The sequence below is a fragment of the Malaclemys terrapin genome, chromosome 8, assembly GCF_027887155.1.
Source record: "Malaclemys terrapin pileata isolate rMalTer1 chromosome 8, rMalTer1.hap1, whole genome shotgun sequence".
NCBI classification, from domain to species: Eukaryota; Metazoa; Chordata; order Testudines; family Emydidae; genus Malaclemys; species Malaclemys terrapin.
This window is the reverse complement of record NC_071512.1, coordinates 95,478,576-95,504,676: the sequence shown is the minus strand read 5'-3', so window position 1 is coordinate 95,504,676 and position 26,101 is coordinate 95,478,576. Positions and strand designations below refer to the sequence as shown.

At 43.4% G+C, this 26,101-nt stretch overlaps 1 protein-coding gene and 1 long non-coding RNA gene across 2 annotated transcripts; one reads left to right on the top strand and one right to left on the bottom strand.

Moving 5' to 3' along the window:
* Positions 1–2,115: 2,115 nt before the first annotated feature.
* On the bottom strand, positions 2,116–4,920 carry JUN (Jun proto-oncogene, AP-1 transcription factor subunit). The gene has a single exon (XM_054036757.1). It carries the CDS (start codon positions 4,177–4,179, stop codon positions 3,235–3,237), a length of 945 nt encoding a protein of 314 aa, XP_053892732.1. The 5' UTR covers positions 4,180–4,920; the 3' UTR covers positions 2,116–3,234.
* Positions 4,921–20,055: 15,135 nt separating this feature from the next.
* Positions 20,056–25,338, top strand: LOC128842177 (uncharacterized). The gene is made up of 3 exons (XR_008445948.1): positions 20,056–20,142; positions 24,094–24,218; positions 24,953–25,338. It is a non-coding gene; the product is annotated as an uncharacterized LOC128842177 (long non-coding RNA).
* Positions 25,339–26,101: the final 763 nt, after the last annotated feature.

Sequence of the window (26,101 nt, the reverse complement as noted above, 5' to 3'; positions counted from 1 at the left end):
ACTTCTGTGTAGCCTGCTCTCTTTGAAACCCTGCCTTTTTTCTGACTTCACTTCCTGAATCTGCTGACAACGCTCACTGCCAAGCAAAATACATGTCCACAATGCTGTTGTTTGAAAAATATTCCCTTGCGAGTACAGCTGGGGCAACAAAAAGTTTCTCTCTAAACCTCAGAGAACTGACTATCTCTTATATGAGCAAGAAATAGTATGCATTAGACAATATGTAATCTCAACTTTTAAGCAAATATTGAATTGCTGCATTTTTCCTTCAAGTCTTCCCTTATACTTGTGCCTAGGGATCACTGAGAGACCTAAAAAGCGTTATTAGATTAAAATTCAGCAGAAGTGAATCAATGTAGTGACAGACTGGCAGTATTAGAGACTCTTCTCAAAACGGACACTCCCTCTGCATACCCTGTAAGCTTGCCCTACCTGTAGTGGCCTGGTGTCTCAAAACTGACCTCAAGACACCAGCGGGAAACTTTAATACACTGTCCATCCCCTATTCTTCCCTTGGTCCCCTGTGAGACTGCCTACTAGGACGGCAGGTAGGCCCAGGATTTGTGGAAATCAGTGGATATCAATGGAAACTAGGAGTCTAAATACCTTTGAGGATCTTGGCCTCTTGTGCCAATTGTGATAATGAATTTTGTGATGTGCACACCTGTGTGTTGCAAACTGGACTGAGACAAGCAACTCATTTCACAGGAGCTAGTGAACAACTATCCAACCCTGGATCTATTCCTGGTTTTGCTACTACTAATCAAGCTTTTTCCTGTTATCAAATATAATTTATGAGAGAGAACACACCATAACTGTAATGTTAAGTGTGTGTATTATGATGAATGGGTGGGGCAGTATGTCATGCAGCTGTGTCTAATTAAAATAGAATTTTGGAAATATTTGTTCAGGGGGGGAAAAACCCTTACATGGTTAAGTAAAAGCCTCGTTAGTAGGATCTCTTCCATAGCACAACACTGTCAAGAGTTAAACCTATACCTTTGCAGGTAATTAATCTTCTTACCCTGCTTATTTTGCTAGTTGGCACTTGTTAAGTCCCTGCAAAGTCACACCCAGCAATGCTGTGTATTATCCTTCTTTCTATTCCTACATATGGTCAAAATCAACTTACCTTCCGGGATGCTGACATCAGCAAAATGTACTCTTGGCAAACTACAGTATCCTCCCAGTAACCCTTTGTTTGGTAAGTGTTTGTTACAATTTTATGCCTCTGGTAGCTTGAGTTTCTATTTGCTACTAATAACTCCAGCTACCAACACATGTATAATGAGGGAAACATTTACTATAGTAGTATAATTTATAACAATCCATCATGCATATGATTTGATACCCAGGGATCTAAAACATGGGCAAAGGATCCCCTTTCAAAGGAAATATATATATGTATGCTATACAGGGAAACCTATCTTGAGCTCAAGGAGTAGCAAAAAGTTTGTGTGTGTGTGTCAGTTTCACTACCACTTAATACCAGTATGTATTATGTAGTTTTATTCGGAGATGATGTTAAGCAAGACTGTCACCTTATTTCGTGTTGTACTCACTTATTTGTATTTTAACTCATTAAAGACAAAACTTTCAGGCAGACTACTATTAAAATATTAATCATTTATCAGAACTATAATGTCTGTAATTAGTGAATTAAAATTTCTGCCTATCTTTTCATAGCATCTGTTATCTCTTAGATATACGGTTTTAAAATCACTCTAAATAAATTTATATTAACCAGACCATTTAATTGGATACAGAGCTAGTAAGCTGAAAATCCTGAAATCCGTAATTATATTATTTACCACAAAGCGACTATATTATTTACCACAAAGACTTAAGCAGTAGCTGAGAAAAGTCACTTATGTTCTCATTCTATTATCAAAAGTATTCTCATACTTTCATTTTTTAAATGTAAATTGAAAATGACAGGTAAATTGTCAATTTCTTTTTTTGTCCTTTCCGAATGTTTTGCTTTTTATTTACATCCTAATTTTCAATTTATAGCTACCTCTGTTCCCCCATTATATTAAATTTCCCTAACTTTCATATTGGTCAATACATTTTAGTCAGCAAAAGTGTCTAAAAGGGAAAGGAATTCAAGATATGAAAAGGTTATAGAATGATTTTATTGTGACAACATAAATATTAACGAACAAAGACCACCTCTTATCTAGGAATAATTAGACAGTAATGAAGGCACCCATATGAAGGATACATTTTTTGTGAAGTCGCCTACCTTAAAGATATTGTTGGGGATATTATTTTAATAAGTATTTAATATTAAATAGACAGTTACAGTTCAAACTATTCTAGCACAGGGGAATTTGATACAATGGCAAACTCCTCCAAACTGCTTAATTTTTAAAAGTTATTGTCTACATTGCGCTATTAGATTATGGTAGGCAATCCAATCCAAATTAAATCCATAACACTTAAAATGCATAAACTACTTCTGTTTATGTTACAGGGTGTGGTTTTATCTTTCCACTTCTGACACATTCTCCAGGACATCTTCTTGGTACAGTGTCAGTTTGTGATAGAGTCCTGATTAGATCCTGGCAAAAGTGGGGGAAGAAATGCATTTTTAATACTTTTATATATAATAGAAGCTTTCTGGACTTTTTTTCAAAAACAAACATAAAAAAATTATATACTTTATTACAAATGGTAAATTCAGAGTGCTCAAAAAACCCTCATTTACAAACATTACTGGACAGAACACAAACATAAAAATAATTTACAAAGTCATGAAGTAGTTTATTGACATTAATCAGCTTTCATAAAATAAAAAAAAAAAAAGTACATACACAATTTACTTGAAGGCAGGCAGTATAGTTCAGTTTTTATCAGCCTCCCACAAACCTCCCTCCCAGTTGTGTTTTCTTTAAGAGTATTACAGAAAGCAACCTACAGTCTCTATTGCAGTTTAACCTTTAATACTGAATGATCATCGAATGTTAGGTCCATGCAGGTCTTGGTCAATATTAAACAAAGATCTGATGTATCATCTGAGCAGGAACAGCACTTCTCAGAGTGGTGCTGCTTTGCCAATAGCTCAATTGAATGCTCGCCAGTCTTTCCACACATGTGCTTTGTGGGGTGCAAGCAGGACTCAATGCCTCTCAGCCTTTACCATTAGCTTTATGTATCTGCCACTTGTTATGGGTTTGTTTTTTCTGTTGCTCTACCGCAACATCATAGTTCTTTTTTTCCAAGTCAGTCTCTTCAAAATGTTTGCAACTGTTGTGTTAGCATTAGCTGGCATCCACTGTTGACATGGTTCATGACCTTCTGCTTAAGCTGTGCAACCTGTTCTCTGAGCATGTTGGCAGTGGATGCCAGTTCTGAGTTCTGGGCTTTTAAAGTTTTCACTTTTTCTTCCAATCTGGCAATCCTTTCCAACTTCCTTTTCCGGCATTTGGAGGCTGCAATTCTGTTTCTCATGCGCTTCCTCTCAGCCTTGATCCTCTCCTGTGACTCCATATCAATGGGGGACAGTGGAGGAGTCTCCCCTGGCATTTCAGGTACAGTCTGGGGCTCCTCTTTCAAAGCTTGCAGCCTGGGATGCTGTACTGGCATCGCAGGATTAATATGATGCTGAGGTGGATAGCCCATGTTGTTTGCATTGTAGTTAGGTGCTGTGCTGAGTGCACTTGGGTTAAAGTTGCTGAGATTGGCATACACTGGAGGCTCGCTGTGCAAAGTGGTGTTGAAACCATTGTTGCCAGCCATAGAAGAAACAGGTGTCATACCACTGTTAACGGGCTGGGCAGCGGATGTAACACTGGGCATCGTATTCTGGTTGTGTAGCTCTGCCAGTGCCCTCACAAAACCTTCAGCAAATCCTTCTTGCTCATCAGTAACATTTTTGGGACAGAGAAACTGTGTTGGGGTGGGAGTGGTGGTGATCAAGCCATTGCTGGACTGGATGATGAGCCTTTCCAGTTCAGGAGATGCCAGCTTGAGGAGACCAACATCTGGGGAGGTAAGAATATCAGCATTCTTGTTCCTCAGGTGGGGCTTGAGGTTGCTTGAAGGATCAGCCAGATTTAGAGTCATATTCTGCTTCAGGACTTTAGGATTATTATATCCATAACCACCACTTTCTGGCTGTACAAAGGTAGCATTTAGGGCATCATCATAGAATGTAGGTTCCATCTTTGCAGTCATAGAACACAGTCCACAAAACTGGCTTTAAAGCAAGAACAATTAAGCAGCGCCCAACGCGTTTGTTTTTTTTAAGTCCCGCTCAAAGAAAGTTCACCTTCACTTTAAACTACTACCAGGGTAACTCTTTCAACAATGAAAAAGCCCTTTAAAACAATCAGTAAGGATGAACTAAAGTCTTACTTTTTTTTGGGCCACCGTACAAGTGGCTTGAGTGTCTTTCCCCCCGTTTCTTCAGCGCATCAGGGCTGAACTTTTTCAAACCACAAGAAGAGTCAGTCTGAGAATTGGGTCGCAGAAGTCCTGGGGTCGGGTTCGGGGATCTCGCTCCCGCCTGAGACTCGGGAACGGAGGAGAAAGCCAGTCTCTTGCTTTACAGTTTCACTCCGGAGTAAGTGCCCGATGGGCAGCTTCGCCGCCTTCTCGCTCGCTGGGAGGGTCAGAAATCCGGTCACTTTTCTGTCCCCTTCTCCTGCTGCGGGGCTGCAGCGCCCGGCCACTTGTCTGAGCGCTTCCCCGCCGCCTCCTCCTCCGGCTGGCAGCGCCGGACGCCGCGGCGCAGAAGTTGTCCCAAGTACTTTCCCCTCCGCTCTCCGTCCGCGGCAGGCGCCGTCCGGGCTCCCGGGTGCGGAGAAGTGCCGGGGTCCGAGCTGGCCTGGCCGCTCTCTGTGCCTTGCCCGCCTCTCGGGAGCTGCTGCCGGAGCGGGCCCGCCGCTGCTGCCTGGAGCCTGCCGCACACTCTGAGCCCTTTCCCGGCGTGCAGCCCAACACTTATCAGCGAGCAGTAACCCACCAAAAATAGCCCATGATGTCACCCCGCGGCCTTCCCATTGGCTGCGGCAGCCTCTCCGGGGGGCGGCGGGCCGCTGGCCCGGCCTGTTGCAAATGAGCCGGTCTCCATGGTCACCCCACCCCTAGAAGCTTCTCAGCATCTCGCAGGGCACTGTGGGATGAGGTAATGCTTGTTCTCAGCGCAGGGCATTGTGGGCTGACGTATTGTTTTTGAATATCTGGTTACCCGCTGAAGCGCTCTGGTGGGGTTGGAGGAGCTGGGCTGGAAGGGGGAGCCTCCTTAATAGGCAGGCACCAAGTGGTGGACGGAAGGGGGGTGGGGCAGGCCCACCGAGGGAGACGCTGCCTTGGACACTGGGTGGCTGATGGGGTTTTAGTCAGTCCTGCGGCTTGAGCCTTCACGGTTAAATCTGTTAGCGGGGGTTTTGGTTAATCCGGGGCTGCTTGCTCGGACTCTCTTTAGGCCGCTTTCTGAGCTCCCCCCTTCTGGGATGGTACGGTCCTTAAGGTGGCACTATCGTCAATGCGTGCAGCAGACGGAAGGCAGACGACAGCTACGGGGAAGGGCGGGGGAGGAACCTGAGCCGCACGTGATTCTTCCCCCGCCGGGGACAGCCGGGGAGCGCGGCGCTTGCGCACGTGCTGCGTGACCCCTGCGCGCTCAGGGGCTGGGCGCAGCGCTCCGTGCCCGGGGTGGCGGGGAAGCTGCCGCTGTCCCGGCCGCTCTCGGGGAGGGGAAGCGACCCCCGGCTTGGGGGCTTAGCGGGAAGGCAGCAGCCGAAGCTCCCGCCAGCGCGTGGGTTTCCCGGCGGGCCCGGTTCGGGGCGATGCTCGCCGGTCTCACGCCTCTGACTTTCTCCCGCGTTCAAATCCTGGCCGCTCCCGCCTGGGACCTGCGGAGCCTGGCCGGGGCTGGGTCCACGTGATTCCCTCTCCCTGTGCAAGCGAGAGACGTGCCTGGCTGGCAGGCGGGAGCCCCCGGTGCGTGCGGGGGACGTGCCAGTGCCTCTCCCCACCTTCCTGCCCCCGCTGTCCGCTGGGCCCTGCCCTCTGCAAGGTGCGCCGGCTTTCCGAGAAACAGGAGAAAGCGTCGCGTTCACACTGAGCCTTCCCCGCCCCAAACATCTGCCGCTCTATGCAGGTGCTGACATTGCCATTAAAACATTATATCCGCTCTGCCAATCTCACCAGTTTGTGGGGAGGGTTCACTTGTTAATATGTATAAAGCTCTTTGGAAATAAAAGTGCGAAGTATTATAGAGGCATCACTTCATCACTGGCATGCCACCACCTCCGAGGTGGAACGGAACAGCTGCTTAACAACACACAGCGCCCTAGTCTAGGACAGGAAGTGAAGAAGACTAGTATATTATATTGTGCGTAACAGATCCATATTGCTTAGGCGCCTAACAAGTAAAACAGTTATAAAAGTTACCTAGCCAAATTATCTGTTGGTGTAAATTGCAATAGCTCTATGGAACTTTGCTAATTTACTCCACAAGAGAATTTGGACTACCAGGTTGAATCAGCTCTTATTATATGTAAAACTAAAAGTTATTCATGGATTTGAACAAGTACTAAGTGAAGCATTCCAGTAATATTTTTTGTTCTAGACATAAAAACTCTTTCCATTTCCAAATGGGATTTAAAAGAAAAAATACAAATCTGAAGCAGTCTTTGTAGCATCTGGAGTAATAGTTTATAGTGTGAAATTCTAAATCACTCCTGAACATATTGCCTACTATGTGAAGATTCTCTACGTATTGCCACAGTACATGTAACCAAGATATGCCTATGTTCCAGAAAATTTAAATTCTGTGTAGCACATAACTAGAACTCCAACTATTAATTAGTTTAAAAAATCAGTAATATCATTGCATATAAATTAGTCTCTAAATCCATGATCAGCCTTTTCAATGCTAGATTTTTAACTTATTTTTTAGCCTTTCCCTGCCTCATCAAAACTATACACAAGATGTTACAAATAAAATTGTATTCTATAAAGATACATTGCAGTTTCTCATTTGTCTGTTCAACAATGGGAAATTTTAATTTTACTTTTACTTACTACCATCTCTTGTGCCATCTTTATATTCTGTAGTGTCAATGTGCAATTATCAAGTTCTTTAAAGGTTTGTCTACTGTGGGAAATTATTCTGGAAAAAGGGAGAGTGAATTTAAAATGCTGTAGCTGTTCTGAAGTCATACCCCTTGTGGACACTCTTATTCCAGAATAAGAACGCCTTTTCTGGGTTAGCTTAATCCATTATTAAACTAAACCAGAGAGAGGCCCAGATCCGTAAAGATTTTTAGTTGCCTAATTCCCATTGAAATTAATGGGAGTTAGGCATCTAAATACTTCTAAGCATTTGGACTAAAGGCACTTCTACTCTGGAATAAGAGTGTCTACATGGGGAACTATTGCACAATAGCTATTCCAGTCAATTTCCTCATGTAGATAAGCTCTAAATCTTAATACAGTAGTGTTAAATACAATTGCAACAATCTTTAATTTGTCCAGGAGCACTATTTTTATCTACCTAACTCTATCTTTGCTGCTAACATTACAAAGCCAAGTTAAGATGTAATGCAAGAATATGGTTAGTGTACCATTCAGGACTCTGTTTAGACAACTTTATCTGTACGAACTGAAAAACAGGTTACTGCTCCATTGGGGTCTGATCCATCTGCCCTGTTATCAATATGAGTTTTCCATTGACTTCAGTGAGTGTTAGTATGGATTGCTAATATACTGTTGTGTAGGGGTTTTTTCTTATTGTTTTTTCATCCACTTCACAGCCAGGCAGGCTTTGACTTCCTTCCGTTCACAAAGGTGGAGTTTCAGAACCAGACAGGGTCAAAGTAGGTCATTCCAGTTTTGCTGGGAACAAGTTGCTACCATGGCCTATTGCGAGGGCGGACACCCATCAAACACTAATTATGTTAACTCATTTAGAGGCTATTTGGTCAGTTGAGCAATGCACAGTTAAGCTGTTCATAAAATGCTGAGTATACTTGGACAGCTTTGAAACCAAGGAAAAAAATTGACATTATTTGTTTCTTTTTCCGTTTGTTTCTTCCTGCTTATTGCCTGTATATCATTCATCTGAAATGAGTGGTGGCTATCTGCTCAGTGGAAGATTGGGAATCTTGGCTCAGGACCCAGCTGACCAACTGAGATTCATTCAGTTCCATGGAACTCAAGAGTCTGTCTGTGCTGCAGCTCCCTACCCTGGTAAACAGATACATAACTAGCTCTGCTCAAGCTAGTGTACTAAAAATAGCAGTGTGAATGGTGTGGCACAGATGGTAGCACAGAATAGCCACCCAAATAAAAGTCCACCCATTCTTGTGGGTCCATACTTGAGTGGCTAGCCCAACCCTCTGCCTGCGCCACAACATTCACACTTATTTTTAGGGCACTAGATCGAGCAGAGCTTGCACATGGCTGTTTACCTGGGCTGGGAGGCAATCTCCCTGTTGCAGGGTAGACATACCCTCAGAAAATCTGAATCAGAATTAGGCCCCATTGGTGCAGAGATTTTGAGTCTTCATGGCCAGCAGCCACAGAGCTGGGAATTTTGGGTGAATAGATCCCTGAATCAGCTTATTACTTTAGGCCTCCTCCCCCCTTCCTGATCTCCTAAAGTAAATAGTGCAGTGAGATGAAAAAACACTTACTGAGCCATTTGTAGATGAAAACCATTTATATGGGTGAGTAAACTTACTTGTGGGTAGGAACTGGAAATTAACTATATATTCCCATTGATGTGACAGGCAGATGCTTTGACCAATGGTAATACAGATTTTGATATATAGAGATTTCTAATCAATCAATACAGGGCTGCATGAAGCAATCAGATGATCTGAATAATTAAATGGCCTTTTCACGGACAAATTAACATTTTTCAGACACACAATATACATTTTTCAGACACAGAATGGGTCAGTGATTGTGTTTTCACTTTTACAGTGAGCCTTTTTTTTTTTTTTTTTTGGCAACACTCGCAGAAGGAGTCAGGCACTTTGAAAACTTAAATATAAAGCATAGGTTTAAACATTTAGAATTCAGCTGAAATACTGTGTGATTTCATCAATAATTGCCAGCCACCTCTTGAGCTTTTGGGTTTATTTTGTTGACCATTTGAAAAGGCAGAAATAGTAGTCTGAACTCCAGTTGCAAGGGAAACAATACTTGTGGAAATAAAATACCTCCTTATAACATGTCTAAATTAAGAAACCTACATTCAAAGTGTCTCTTATTTTTCACCCACCTCTTTCCACATTACTATAGGAGCTTTGAGAATACTTTTTTTTCTTCTTGCCTCATCTCTTTAACCTTGAGGCTTTGTTCACCATTACCATCCTTCAGGAAGAGTAAGACTGGGAAACACTGGAGCTTCTCAAGCCGTACCTCAGAGTGAGAGACTGGGGCTGATGGCTGAAGTCAGGTTTCCTATAAAGCAGGACAGAATGCTATTCCTGGTCTTTGCATTTGAAATGGGCCTATAAAACTGTGGTTTATCAGAATTACAAACACTTGTAGATTAGAGAGACAAGAGTGAGGTAATATCTTTTATTGGACCAACTTCTGTTGGCGAGAGAGACAATCTCTCTTGGTGAGACAGAAGAAGAGCTCAGTGTAAGCTCAAAAGCTTGTCTCTCTCACCAACAATTGGTTCAATAAAATATATTACTTCACCCACCTTGTCTCTCTAATATCCTGGGACCAACACATTTACAACACTGCAAACACTTGTAAATGGTTATCATGTTTTTCTCCTCCATCCCCTATTAGTCACCACTTAGCCAAGCTATACATATTTATCCCTTTTAATTTGCTTCTTATCAATCCCTTTAGTCTGTCTCTCCACCCCATCGTTTGAATGAATCACTGAATTTCCTCCAAATTATGTATTGATGGAATGGAGGGAAATGATGGGCGAGAGAGACAAGGCTGTGAATGGCCAAGTTGGGAGACTTTGCAAGACTTGTTAAGTTACCCCTTGGCCAGGACAGCAACACTGGGCACCAATCATGGTAAGGCAAGTGACATATAGAGAGTGTACTGAGGGGAGGTGCAGAAGTTCAGGAAAAACCATTGAAAACAATGTTTATTTGCTCATTTGCACTTCAGGTTTTTTTTCAAGTATTTTGTACAGGTATTTGGAACCTGTAGTATTTATATTTAACAATTAGAAGAAGAGGATTGCCATGGTCATCTCTAGAGTTGATCAAATAATAGTATTCACAAACAGCTGATGATTTTCCCCCATCAGCTATTACGTAACATTATTCACTAATATTTCCCCCCTTCCAATCTAGCTCTATAAATGATTGAATAATCACCAAATATATATTAGGGAATATTTTGTCAATCAATTTATTATTATGTATTATTCAACCAGCTGTAGTTATTGCACAATATCCCTTCATTGATATACTGGCTTGATGAAAGTTAACTGCTATTGTGAATTATTAGAGATGGGTATGAGCCAAAATCCTGGCTCTCAACTCCCCCAAACATGTAGGGTATTCCAGATCTGAATACCAAGGCTTTAATCTCTCTCTTGTTTATTATTTCTGTAGCACCAGAGGTGTGCACAGTATTTTATGAAACACACAGCTGGACGAAGTCGCTGGCCTGAAGAGCTTACAGTGGGGGATAGATGCACTACAGAAAGTAAAGCTGGCAGAATAGCAGTTGATCAGCAATGGGAGTCCAGAGAAAGAAGTGGGTTTAAAGGTGAGATATAAAGGAAGAGTGGGAGGATATGTGACATATGGGAAACAGAAGGCTGTTTCCAGCCTGGCGGGCAGGCAGCATGAAAAAAAAAATCTATTATTTATAACATGCAAATAGAAATATACAAATACAGTTGGGATGGGGGGCAGATGAATACACAGCCTTGAAAGATATTTAACTGGCTTGAGAAAAAAGAGCAACTCTGGAAACTTCATTCAGGCTTGACTGAATTCCATTTCCATTGTGGAGCACCAAGCTTCAGAAGTGCCATTGTGTTTCAAGGTCTGGCTTGTTAACATTTCCAAAAAGTGTGTTTCAATGGCACATTTTCTCCATAAGTAATGACAACAAACACTATTGATTTGATTTATCTGATATGACTGAAAACTTCTGATTAACGAGGGTTAACAATTCAGAGCCCTTGATAAGATAGCCTTCCTTTTCAAAGCCATTTGATTATGACCCCAGAAAGGCTCTGGAATGTTTGTATTTTTAATTAATAAACAACCTGGCTTCCTATCAAAGCTGAAGCCTCACACTATATCAGCAGCTGTTGGAGCAGCAGGGCTCCTGGCACAGAGGAAAGACAGCACAGGAAAGGAAGTGACTCTGTGTGAGACCAGAAAGGCACAAGTGTAAAGGACTGTATAGGGAATTTGTAATGAGTTTTGGAGCCTTTCGTCATAGGTTATGGGTTCAAATCAGGATCCAGGTTGTTACTGAAAATCATTATTCATTACCATCTGACAGTTGTAAAGTGTCCTGTATGAAATGGTTTGGTGGTATCAATCTAGCTTTTAAAGAATTGGTGTCCACACCACACAACTCTTACTCACAGCTGGCACTGTTGTTGGCCCTCAGTAGTAAGTAAGCCTTTTAGAATGGCCCTGGAGATGGAGCAAATTCGCAGAGCTCTGTAGGAAGCCTTACATGATGGCTGCCCATGCAGTACATATGAGAAATTTCAGTCTTTGTGGCAAAGTAATTTTTTTCTGAGGTCAGTTTGCAGGAGATATAGGAGTTACTGAATGGCTAAGAAAGAGGAGGGCATGGAGTGGCTAGGATGATATTACAGAGAAGATGCAGGGACAGACAATACCATAGACTGAGAATTGGTATTGGCATCACCGTGGGATCTTATGGATTGTACAGCAGGTACAAAATGGTGGGCAGGGAGAAGTGGGCAGTGCACTTGGATGCTAGAGGAAGTGCAGCACAAACAACTCGCAGTGCCTTTGGCCAGTGCACTGGTTAGGTTGAGCGGACACTTTGTTTACCCAGTCCTTTGGGAATGCACAAAATATATTAAAAAATACACGTTTAGTACATCAGAAACATCAAGATGAGATCAAGTGTACTTTAGGATGAAAGAGAACAAAGCTAACAGTGCACAAGCCGAAGGCTGTGATAGATGCGATTTGAGATTCAGCTGTTCTATATTTTAGGGAGTATAACTGAAAAGAAACATTCTGAACAAGGCTGCACAGTATGCAGAGATCTGGGTACCATCTGCAATGTGCACATATTTGGTGAGACTTCGATTCAGCCAGAAGTTGGCCATAGAGCCAGCTAAGCCATATGAGAGAGCGTAAACATGAATGTGGTAACAGCTAATGATGTGACCTAGCTTTGTTCCCTTTGGCACATGTTGGGCTAATGTTTTTCCCTACTCCAGAACCATTGCAGTATAGGAAAAGGTGCGTAGCTGGCAAGTTAGCAAGCTCAGGCGTAAATGTTCAGGGTGTGGATGTTTACAACTTGTTGCCAGGTGCTTCAAGTAGCCATCTAGGTCAACGATCCAGGGTCATTTAAATGGAAGCACCAAATTCAGCCACAGCCGATGATGATAATAATAATAAATCTTATCTTTTATTTATTGTATTTATTTATAGAGCATCTATCACTGTATCAGTTAAGGAGATGTGAAGATGTATATCTATATCTAACCTTTCAAAACAGTCATAAAAATTCAGAAGGCCAGGCAAAAATCTGTTCACCTACCTACCTATTCCAAAGTGATGGTAATGAATAAAGTAATTTTATTTTACTCACCTGTCTAAAAATAAGTTCTTACCCCACTAAAGTGGGTGAGTAGAATTGAGGCTAGAGTAAGGGACAGGACTTAGAAGCTCTGGGTTCTATTCTCAGTTCTGTCAATGGCTTGCTGGGTGACCTTGGTCAAGTCACTTCCTAACTCCATGCCTCAATTTCCCCATCTGTGAAATGGGGCTAGTGTTACTGACCTCATTTGTGAAGCGCTTTGAGATCCATGGATGAAAAGTGCTATATAGCAGCTAGGTATTATTATTAGTATAGAAATGCCTAAAGATTGACTCCAGTTGCCACAGGGAAGGTGTGGAATTCAGACTGGAGGAAGGGGGTTCACATTATTAAAAAGCTTGAGAATCATTGCTCTATACCACTATGGGAATGGCATGCCTGGCTTCTCTGTGGTATAAAACCTTTGCTTCTAGCCCCATTGGAGTGCAGGATATCATAATGTGTTATTTATCCTTCAGTTTTGCATTCCTTTTTTTTTTTTTTTGGCACTTATTCAGGACTGAATACAGCAAGTGCTGGATCTCAGACCAGTGTCATTTACAATTGTCGATCCTCCAGTGGAATCCTCATCATTGGAGATTTTTAAGAACAGGTTAGACAAAGACCTGTCAGGAATGGTCTAGGAATATGTGGTCCTGCCTCAGCACCAGGGCCGGCTCCAGGCACCAGCCTGGCAAGCAGGTGCTTGGGGAAGCCGCTCGGGAGAGGGCCGGCACATCCAGCTATTCGGCGGCAATTCGGCGGACGGTGCCTCACTCCCGCTAGGAGCGAAGGACCTCCCGCCGAATTGCCGCCGCAGATCGCGATTGCGATCGCGGCTTTTTTTTTTTTCTTTTGGCTGCTTGGGGCGGCCAAAACTCTGGAGCCGGCCCTGCTCAGCACAGGGGTCCTGCCTCAGCACAGGGGGCTTGAGGTCCCCTCCCTTCCAGTCCTACATTTCTATGATTCTATGATGGTTCCTTGTGACAGTGTTCTGAGAACCAGAAGTTGGACCAGCACTCTGGTCACTGTACATCTAATTACCCTCCTCCCCAGGAGAAAAGGAATGACTAATTACTAGATCAGCCTGGACTGGAGAGAGCTAAGGGATTAATTAGCTTGTTAACTACAAGAGTAGAAGTAGAGAACAGGAAGGAAAGGCAAATCTCAATCTCTTTTCTTTCTTATGATTGTATGACACTAAATAAGAATTGCTGCAGGGGACTGTGACACAGTGGAGAATGATGAAACACAAATAAAGTACACAGGCGAGATCACAGAGTGGAGGCCTCAGAGCCATTTAAAGGAGAAGACAGGAGTGGTGGGCTGTACTGTCACTTCTCCAATGTAATTCCCAGAAATTTGCCTACTACCTTGGGCAGCTTTATTATTTTGAGCATTTCTATTTGCATTCATGTGTGTTGCAGAATAATAATCCTTTGCACTCATACAGCATCTTCCATGAGAGGATCGCAAGATGCCTTGCAGAGGTTAATGAATTTCTCCTGGCAAAAGAGCTGGGTAAGTATTATCTCAAGTTCACAGATGGGGAAACTGATGCATAGAGAAGCTGAATCCTGATCAAGGCCACACACAAACAGTCTCTTGGCAACTATTAAAAGAATTCAATAATCATAATGCCGACTCCCATGCCTTAACCACAAGATACCATGAGAAACACAGCAACTCAAGTGTAAGCGCTGCAGGGCAGAGGCCATGTTTCCCATATATCTGTACAGCGGAGCCTTGTTCCTCATGTCAGCCTCTGCATGCTCCCCAAACACATAGACTAATAACGTTTTAACAAGCCCCGGGGCAGATCCGCAGCTGGTGTAAATCAGTGGCAGTCATTGAAGCGCCACTGAAATCAATGGCGCGACTCCAATTCCCCCCAACAGAGGATCTGGCCCCAAGAGACTAATTCAGCCATTGGACAGTGAATTTCAATACTTCTCATTCCTCCGCGTTTTGAAGTTGCTTCTAACACACCTTGACCGTAGGCAGCCGCAAATCGGTCCGCGTTTCAGCTGCACAAAGGCCCTGCTCAGGACGGCGTGTTGTGCAAATAAAGCGGCAGCCCTTCCCTTTGCACCACCAGGGTGCCACTGGGGTTAATGGGAAGCCTGGAAAGCGCAGGGCGTGGGAGCAGCCTGCCCGCGTTCACGTTCTGTCCTGCTGCGCAGCATTGCAACAGCCCAGCCTCGCTGCGCCCCGGCACGTACTGCAAACACGGCTCCGCGCTGGCAGAACAATGCCCGTCTCTGGGCCAGGGTAACCGGGGCTGTTAACGTCCAGAGAGTCTGAAAAACAAGAGCAGTTCCCCTTCGAATGGTGCCACTTTCCAGGCTCCCGCCAAACAGCCCAATGCCAGAGGATATGTGTGTATTAACAGTCACCAGAGGGTTAAAGTTGTAGGGGGGAGACCAGAGAGGAAAAGCCCATGGAACTCTATGCCGATGTAGCATCCACCAATATCCATCCATCTCTTCAGGGCAGCTCTGGTTACTGTCCCCTAACCCGGGGCTGTAGTGACATGAGTGAACACACACTGGTAAACATCTAATAATCTTTGAAATGAACAGTGTCCCATCTGAAAACGAGCCGTTTGGTGACCTGTGCATGGTGTTTTTTGTAGAGTTAGCTGGGGGAATCTAGCCAGGGGCAAGACACCTTTAAAAGTATTTATGATGCAAGTGAAAGTAAAGTGTATTTTGGTGAGTACCAAAATCCCCTGTGGCTTTTTGTTGAGTGTTGTCCCCACAACTGGTGGGATAAAAACAGCAGAAAAAGTTGTCATCAAAGTCTAACCTCCCCCCCCCCCCCAGCTGTTCTCAGACTTATTTTAGCGTCCTGCAGATTAAAAACAATGTATTTAATTTGTTTGTTTTGTAATATTTTTTATTTTCTCTGCTGTGCCCTCCCTGTATTGGCTGTATATATTTGCTCTTCCTCTACTGTTGTTTTTATACACACTGAGCACTTTCTTAGGTGGGTGTCTTCCAAGCCAAATGAGGGTGTTTCCAATTCTTATGGGAGTTCCCCCTTCCTCCATGCACAACAGCTGGGCAGTCCACTGCTGGGAACAATAGAGAGGAACATCAACAGCCTTGGTAAAGCTTAATTGATAGATGTACATTAACTCTAGAACTGCGTGACACCAATAGCTGCCCAAATACAGGACAGCTGTTTGTGTTTTCTTGGTGTTCCAGTTACACAGGTTTAGACATAGTGTGCACATAAAATTTAGGCATTTGGGCCCAGGTCCAACATAGTACTTAAGCTCCAACTTCCAGTGCATTCAGTGGAAGTTTGTAGCCTAAATACTTTTGTGGATCTGGGCCTTTATTGACAGTGGACCTGAAAAAGACTAGAACTGCAGCCTACGAATTAATGTCTTATATAACATTTACAAAAAATCACACATTTACAAAAAGTAACCTGCCTCTGTGTAAACAAGTATTTGAGTAACAGGGACACCTAGAGAATGGATATCTAGATCTATATCTCCATTCTCTAGATGTATATACCTTTGAAATGTAAAGATGAATAATTGTTCCTAAAATGTTAAAATGAAAAATTGGGAATAAATTAGCCAGACAGAAGGTTTTAATTAATTATATACAGAACCTATATATATGATGCCTACCTACGAGTGGTGAAATAATATTGGCTGCATTGAAGTCAAGGGCAAAACTGCTATTCACTTCACTAGATCCAGGATTTCATCCAGTTGAAAGCATATAGATACAGTCAATTTTTTGAAAGCATCCAAGATACCTAAATAAGTGGTCAGATTTTCAAAAGAGCTCAGCTGCAAGAAATACTTTCATTTTCAATATCTGCATTAGAATTTCTTTTCACAAGACTCGGGGTATTAACTCTTGTATCCTGGCCAAAATTCCAGCCTAGAAAGAATGTATCATCTAAATTCCGCTTTTGGTTTCGTTTGTATCAGGTATCCTTTGGTGTAGCGTTGCTGTGTTCTATTAACACAATCACTGTGTTAAAGACCTTGGGAATCACCTGGATGGAAGAGATTGTATACAACTTAGACAATCATACCATCTCAGGGAAAACCCAGAGTACAATAATCAGAAACAATTAGGAACAAGACATCAAAGGGTCTCACTGTGAGTCCCAAGAGGAAAATACAGCTTACGTTTGTTTTGATGTTGTCTTACATAAAGTTAAAGATGTGGGGTGTGTTCTAGGTCACCACCGCAAGAGGTGTGCACTTAAGACAACACAATCACAGACTCCAAGGCTTCCCTGTGGTTTATTTTGGTTGTAGGGCCGTGAAGATAAGACACATAACTGTACCACATACATGGTGGTGCTATCCATCTGATAAATTGCACTAACCATGCACCTTTGACCACCTTGCCTACACTCTGTCTGCTAATCTATTTCCACCAAGACTACTCCTAGCATTCCAAACCCTTGAGAAGCTTTAAAAAAACACTTACAAAAATGTTTTTCTTTCTCCAAACATGGAATTCTCCCTCCAAATCATTCTGGTTTGAGGCACAGGATGGGTAACTTTCATTCCTGAACCAGTGACAAGTTTGAGGCCCAATATCTTGTGACTCTTCAGGGCTAAGTATGGGGGATTTATCCCATTGGAAGTCTGAGAATCCCCTTCCTTTCCAATGAGAGGACACATTTATTTATAATTCTGATATCTCACAATCCATTGGTCCTTTAATTTGTAATATTGTTTTAGATAAGAGTAATTCTAGATAATTTTTAGAAGCTTTTACTGTGTTAGGCCTTGGCTATATTGGGAAAATGCAGCATGTTATAAAAGGATTTAAACTTGATTGTTTAAAAACGTGTTAGCTGATTATGGCTAATCCACCTTTGCCACCACGGCTAAATCATTGTTTAACATCACTTATTAGAATCTACACAAGCTGCTAAATCATGTTTAACAGGTTAACTTATATGTTTTAAACAATATGTTTGCTAATATAATACGTTTTCCCAATACTGTAGAGAGTTTCAAGAAAGTGGAACCCATCCCTGTACTCTACTAGGCATGGAGCATTAGCCAGGAATCTTGCTCTTGCAAGAGGCCTTTTAATTTTTCAGATTTGATCTTAGCTTAGCAGCTACAGTGCTTTCCCCTCTGGAAGGCCTGCACACCTGATCTCAAGATTCTAAAGAAGTATGAGTAAGAGAGTAGTACAGTGGTGGTGGAGGGATACAAGGTATAATACCAGTAGATTTTTAGAGTTTTGGTAGCAGATGGGAACAGATCCTCAAAGGTATTTAGGCTCCACCTAACTTCTAGTGATTTCAGTGGAAGTTAGGAGCCTAAATACCTTTGAGGATCTGGGCCATTGTATCTAAAATTGTTTTCCTGTAATAAGATTTCTTACACGGTGGTGATTCCATCCTGGTGTAATATAAGGATGTTCTAGATACTTGTTTGGTATGGGCTACATAACTCTCTTGTGGCCTTGACCCTTATGAGTAATGTACTCATCCTAAGAAAATGCAAGCTAAAAAACCTTTACACTGCCCCATTAGGTTTCTACTTTCTCTTCTTTTCCAAGTTCTGATAGTGCTTGTGTACACAACAACAAAAATGAAACACACACCTTGCAGTTAATGGATCTAATTGAAAATGAAAAAAAAAACCAGCATGAAGACAGCGTGGCTTTTACTTTGCAGCTCCCCACCAGCCCCAGCTATGCTACTTTGGGCAATGTATAGAGGATGGGGACTGGAACATGGGTCTCCTACAGAGGTGCCCTAACAACCAGACTCCAGAGTTATTTACACGCTGTCTGCCTCTCTGGCCCAAAGATTGCTCCACTATGGAGAAATACTGTGGGAGAAATAGTCATTGGGCCAGAGAGAGAGAGAGGGAGGGAGGAAAAAAAAAAAAAAAGAGAGCGAATCCGTCTGAAGTCTACTGGTTAGGGTATCCACAGGGGACATCCAGGGTCCAATTCCCCTCCTCCAGTCACTCTTTTGTTATGTTTTCACAGGGGAACAGCTTCATCAGGAGAGACTGCCCCTCTTCAGCATATCCCATAACTCAGCAGTGAGAGCATCCTCCTGAAGGGTGGGAGACCCTGTGTTCAAATCTTTTCTCCCCTTCTAGCAGAGAGAAGGGAATTGAACTAGGGTTTGCCACATCTCAGGCAAGTGCTCTAACCACTGGGACAAAAACTATAAGGTCAGCAGTGCATCCCCTACCCCTCGGCTGCCAGATTTTGAACAGCACCCGATCTGGTAGGTGGTGTCTGAGCACGCCTGTCAGATTGGGCCCTACTTAGACAGCCGAGTGCCTGTCTTCTCTGTTTGTGACTTGCTGTGGTACTTGGGCAGGAGATAGGCATCTGGATGCCTAGAGTGAGGCAACAGTGCCTCTGCCAGAGGCAGAAACTTACAGGGAGAAATTTACAGAGGCAGAAATCTACAGGGCTCAACAGAAGTCTTGTGACTCACCCTGGAGCTGAAAACTGGGACTCTAGGTGCCTATACCCAAGATTAGGTTGCCTGAGTCTAGGGTTTAGATACCTAGGTACCTTGGTGGATCAGAGCTGAAGTGTTTTGAAAATGTGTCATAATACTTAATTTTGAAATATTTCATCAACAATTTCATGAAAAATGTGAACAAGGGGAAAACATTCCCCCCCCCCCCCCAAAAAAAAAACCTATAATTATTCTTAACCAGCTCTCATTTTAAGGCAGTTAGGACAAGATTTTCATATTTGCTAAAGCTAGATGCTGAAATAAATGGCCTGCTTTTCTGATTGGATGAGGATCTTGCAGCTCCTGTTAAAATCAATGGAAACTACAGTTGCTCAGTGCCTCTGGAAATCTGGGTGGCTAAATATAGATTAAGATGCCTGACATTCAGCACCCACTCTTGAAAATTTTGGCTTGACTGCCTTAAAATGCAGCATTAAAATGACATGCTGTTCTCCCACCAGTCATCTGCTTTCCCAAATTTGAAAATGATCTTTTAATTAATTAAACTTCCCTGCTTCCTAAAGGTGGTGAGGGCCTAATTCAATAATATTGTAAAGTGCTTTGAGATTCTCAGATGGAAGGAGCTAGAGAGATGCAAAGTGCATAAGCATTGGTATTATGCAACAGTCTCCCCTTTGAAACCGTGGGATGCATGTGATCCTGACGCTGTTTCGGGAGGTGTTCCTTTACCTTGATAGTATGTTTTCCTGCAGTACCAAATATGGTCATGAGGAAATACCTGTCTTTGTCCTTATAAGGGTAGGGAGCCACTTCTCGGGCTCACTGTCAGTTTTATTGCTAGTAGTAGTTATACAGCTCTGCTTAGCCTCCTGCCTAAAAAGGCAGTTCCTGAGCTCTCTAATCTCCAGGAGTAGAATTCCACAGAACATACAACCCTTTAAGGTCAGTCATTTACTTACAAAGACAGCAATAATTCTGGATCTTACCGTCACTTTCCAAGGAAGCCAGTCAGTTTACATAGACAGTTTTGGTGATCCTCTACGGTAGTGATTAAGCAATCAGTGAATCAAGTGAAGGTGCGGGGCCCCATCGTGCAAGCTGCTTCATGCTGCTATTTCTTCCACCAGCACAGATCCCCAAAGGACCCTGAACAGCCACAGGGGTGCACCCAGGTGGAGCAGCTGCCAGGCTCAGAGTCCTTAGTTTGAAAAGCACCTTGGTGCTTCCCTGCTCAAAGGATCTCATATAAACATAAGGAATATTTTAGCTATTAATGGTTTTTCAACATTTTTGAAGAAATCCCTGTTTCTGAATATTCACTTGCCTCTTTCCCAGCCACCCACATTCTTTTTTAGGGCCAGATTCTGACACCCTTACTCCAGATCAGCAGTTTCTTTCCACGGATTTCCCTAAGCCTAAACTTGACAATTCTGGGAGGGATTTTCAAAAGCACATCTGGTTTAGCCTACACACAGCTTTTATATCCGTATAACTGTGATTTATAACTGGATCGGCGGGTAGAAATCGATCTCTCGGGGATCGAATTATTGCGTCTCATCGGGACACGACAATTGATCCCTGAATCGACGCACATACTCAACCAGTGCAGGTAGGAGTAAGCGCCATCGACGGGGGAGCCCCGGCGGTCGATTTGCCGCCGTCCTCACAGCGGGGTAAGTCGGCTCGGCTATGTCGAATTCAGCTACGCTATTCGTGTAGCTGAATTTGCACATCTTAAATCGATCCCCTCCCAGTGTAGACCTAGCCCTAGTGTAGACAGTTATACCAGTATAAAATTGCTTATACTGGTATAGCTTATTCCCCTTCCCTTACCAGAATAATCTGTACTGGTATAATCATATTTTTACTGGTATATAACTGCATCCACACTAAGGGATTTTACTACTGTAATGCCAATATAGTTAAAGCAATACAACTTTTGCATATAAACAAGTCTAATATGATTTAGGAGCACAAGTCCCACAAGAGAAGTTGTAGTCCTTAAGTCACTTAGGAGCTTTTGAAAATTCCACCCCCAACACAGACCCTCGCTATCTCCCCCCCCCATATTAATTCTCTGTGTTTTCCTATCATCACCTCCATTTGATTTCACTGGGATCAGTTGTGGAATAAGGTAAATAAAGGTATTGAAATCTGAGCCTTACTGTTTAAGGGGCAAACAGATTCAACTACCTTTTTTGTGATAACACACGATAAGGCAGGCTCGACAACAGATCAGTTTAACAGGCTAGTATTGTGAAAACAATGCATATGCACATAGTCTTTGAAGTATTTATTTGTAAATGGGACTTTTATGGAAAGTGTTACTATGAAAGGCTAGAAAGCTTTTACTGAATTGCTTGCCTGACTGGTTCTGGTGCATATCTGGTTTTGAGTTATATGAAACTAAATTTTTTTGAAAGTGGAAAAAATAGTTTAATTATTTGGATTTAAATAAGTAACATAAAAGAGCACTTATCCTGGGCTCCAGGTGCCCAGGCCATTAATTAAACTATACAATGCAAAACTATTACAAAATCTGTATTTCTAGAACCTGAGATCAACAGTCACCGGTGGTATTTTTGTTTTGGGAGTTTTTTACATGGTAGGAGGGGAATTGGAACTGATAGAATTAATAATGGGGAAACGTTTATTATTGGTTGAGTTCTGGTAACCTATAGAGAATATTCACTGATATTTTCACAGGAGTTGTTTCATTAGGTGAAAGTCCCTCCTATTGAATACATAAACATCCCATCTAGCCCTGAAGAGAATTATCCTATAAGGAATATTAGCAGAAATGGATAATAAACATTAAGGCTAAGATTTACTTAAGTGACTAGTGATTATTAGTGCCTCAATTTTTGGGTGTCCAAATTTAGTCACCTTAAAAAGGTCTGATCTTTAGTAAGCAGGTGTCAGCCTTGTGTCCGTACATGGACACAAGTGTCTGTGGACAAAATGTTGAGGTCCATGGGGAGCGCTTACGGTCACCTCAGGTGGCTCCCTGCAAGTGGCTCCCCATCCCTGCTGTTGCTGGCAGAAGTGCGGCCAGGTGGCTCTGCTGGAACCAGGGCCGGCTCGAGGCACCAGCTTAACAAGCAGGTGCTTGGGGCAGCCAAGGGAGAGGGGCGGCACCTGCGGCAATTCGGGGGCGGCAGCTCCCTCACTCCCTCTAGGAGCGAAGGACCTGCCGCTGAACTGCCGCCGCCAATCGCGGCTTTTTTTTTTTTTTTTTTTTTTTGCTTGGGGCGGCAGAAATGCTGGAGCCGGCCCTGGCTGGAACAAGGGAGAAAGAGCCACCCTCAATTCCTTGTGCTACCACACGAGTCGGGCCATAATCTGACTCAATGATAGTAAGAAGAAAAACAGAGCAGTAAAGCGGTTTGGAGATTCTTTTATTAAAGTGTCCGAAACCCCAATTCTGACACAACATGCTACACGAGGCCAGGGTTCTCTTTTAAAGAGCAACCCTGTATGCTGTAGGTGGGAGATAGGTGTAGTATTTAGTCACAAAGTGTTTATGCATCACAACAAGGGGATTCAGTTGTTACATTGTTGAGAACAATCCAGTTTCCTGCCCCCGCAATGGCTAATGTTCCCATTAGGCAGAAACCAGGAAGAGATTATGGAGTTGGCATTGCTTGTTCATAAGAACATGCCAGTTACATTGACAAAGAAAGTCTACCTGTATTATAATGCCCTATCTACACTAGGCAAGTGATCTGTTGCTGACCACAGTTGTCACCACTGGTTTCCCCTCAACACACATCATGTGATATAAAAAAATGCAATTCAACCAGGCCTCTACAGTGCTTCTTGTAATAACATTAGAAATGGCATTGTCCCATCTACACTAGTAGCTTAATCATTGTAAACACCACTTGAGGGGAGGCCAAGGGACATGGGTGCCGCCGAAGTTGGGGTGAATGATGGAGACTTGTCCTCACTCCAGCATTTCTTCCTCACTGTGCAATGGTGTTTTCCTCCATATTCTGGTGAAGGGGAGACAGAGATCTCTACTATGGCTCGCTGGCTGGTGATTAGATTATTTTGCGGTCTCCTGACTAAACCATGACAGGGGGAATCCTGGTGTCTGAATCCCCAAGGTTTCTGATGACATTGTGGCTCACCAAGAATATATTTCTTGTAAGCCCCTATTCCCCAGCTAGTAACCCAGCCTCTTGGTCATGGAGCAGGAGATTGGCAGTACAATCTAAGTCAGGGGTGGGCAAACATTTTGGCCTGAAGGCCACATCCTGGGTTCTTCCCCACCCAGGTGTAGTGTATTAAATTGCTCCCCATAGGCATGTGCTACTTACGGTGTACTACTTACGGCTGCCAGTCCTGGTGCTCTGAGCAGCATGGTAAGGGGGCGGGGAGCGAGGGGGTTGGATAAGGGCAGGGAGTCCCGGGGGGCAGTCAGGGGAAGGGAGCGGGGGTGGGAGGGGGGTCGGATGGGGGTGGGGTCCCGGGGGGGGCAGTTAGGGGCGGGGGGTCCTGGGAGGGGGCAGTCAGGGGACAAGGAGCACAGGGGGGTTGGATGGGTTGGGAGTTCTGAGGGGGGCAGTCAGGGGGCAGGAAGTGGGAGGGGGTGGATATGGCGCGGGAGCCAGCTGCTTGGGGAGGCACAGCCTTCCCTACCCAGGAATGTGCTACTTACAGTGTACTACTTACAGCTGCCAGTCCTGGTGCTCCATAAGTAGCACATTCCCACGGGGAGCAATTTAATACATTACACCCTGGCTGCTCTCACACGGTGAGCTGAGGCTGCAGGGGAGGGGGAACAGCAGGGGAGGGGCCGGGGGCTAGCCTCCCTGGCTGGATGTGGCCTGAGGGCCGTAGTTTGCCCACCTCTGATCTAAGTATTTGCCATCACCCGTCTTTTTCCAGACGGCAAGCATCTAGAGACAGAGCTCACAGCTTTCTCCACCTCCACGGAACAACAGGAGGCCAATGTTACTTCAGATGATTCCCTCACCTGTCCACTCCAACTACTAAAAGACAGATGAAGATTGGTAAGGGGCAGGGTTCTTTAAGAAGGGAGTCACATATGGCATTGGGGAGGGTGGGAGGGAATGCTGATTGAGGAATGTTTTGCTTCCAGGTCCTGGACCAGATGGAACTGGTTCCTTCAGAGCAGATGAGATTGATCTAGTATCACTTGCCTGGGCTGGTAAGCCTGTCCTTATATAAAGGCTTCTACTCAAGGTGAATCAAAGGGATAAAGCCAGGACATAATGAGAACCCCTCAGGAGGTGCCCTTCTCTTAGGGATCTAGGACATCTTGCATGTTTGTCCTTCATGAACATCTAATTACCATAAGGCACACACACCTTTAATCCCTATATATTTAAACCAGATCTGCCATGATAAAATCAGGTTAGAATTGCACAATGGGGTGGACTAAACTACCTGCCTAAACACAAAAATCCCTACAAAAGCTATTTTTAATTTTTATATTAATTATAAACTACAAATTATCTAGCTAGCAAATTCATAGGAAAAAGAGGAGTGGCATGCTTCTCCTGCCTGGTCAGCTTAATCCTTTCTAATATCCCCAGTAACTGCAAAGACGAGTAAAGTGCTCAGATAAAAGAACTGATCCACTGAAAGCCGTACCCTAGAAATGAACTCCACTAATCAACTGCTCATGACTCCAACAGATGTTTCTGGTTTTCAGACAATTAGAACCTCATGCTCCTTTCTGCTTTCTTGCTCTGTTTTTTTTTCTTTTTCTTTTTCCTACCAGAAGCAAATGCCACTACACATCTGAAGCTTCAGAACTTGCCATGTGATATGGAAGACAAATGAAGCCAGTCAGCAATGTCAAGGTTTGAAGTGGTGGTCCATTGAAAGCACTGGGTCTTACAAGCCTGAGAAGTAGCACGTAAAGTGACTATGCTGTGGTTTTGTTGCAGATGCCAGTACTCTTGTGTGAAGTTTTGAAGCGTCAGATGAACTTGGATGAAAACTTCTTCTTTTCAAAGGCTGAATCATTTTAGGATGTGGAGCTAAAGTTAAATGATATTTTTGAGGATATGAGTATTATACTATGCAAACCACAGACAGGATAAGAATTGTTTACACAATATTATTATACTGTTACATATCTATTGAGATAGGTCTCAGTCATGATTTTTCAGCGGCAGCAGAAATATAAAGGCAAAGGAAATGTTTTACTTTGATTTATTTAGTTCTTTAAATTTGAATTGTCCCTTTCAGTTTTTTCTTATTGATGAGTGACTGATGGATACCCGATCAACCAATATTGTAAGAGAATCTGAGCAGGAAGAATGAAATGTAACCTCCCTAAAAGGATGTGGTACAATCTCATGCCACCAAAATCAAAACCAGCCAGTGGAAATGAAACACCTGTTGTAGCAGTACAATGAAGCAATGTAAAGCTCATAGCCACTGGAGACACATTTCTCTGGGAATGTACCAGTCATTTGCAAACTATCTTTCTGTTAGCAACGAGCAATTCCCCAAATACTCTCCCCTGCCCACAACTGACACACAGTCACTTGAAGCAGGAGCCATAGTTTATCAGGGATGAATGGGCCAGACCAGGAAGTTTATCAGTATTCACAATTCAATAGGCAAACACCAGGGGAGGATCACAACCAAATGTGGGACTTCATAACTAGCGCTTGTTGTTTCATACATCCCAAACAGAGTACATTAACCCACTGCTATGGCTGGGCTCGTTCGCTGTCATAAAGGCAAGTCCAAACAGCAGACTGAGTTGGAAACAGTTTCATTGGGTGCGCGGTGAGAAAAACGAACTGACTTCCTCTCCTGGGAGTCTTAGAATATTAGGTGATGTTACCAAAGGCTGAGCAATGCCCACAGCACTGTAGGAAGAGGGCATTCTAGGCCAATGTATGATTTTCTACAG

Bases quoted from the DNA above. Each gene is read 5' to 3' on its own strand.
- JUN (XM_054036757.1), bottom strand. From the start codon at position 4,179: ATGACTGCAAAGATGGAACCTACATTCTATGATGATGCCCTAAATGCT.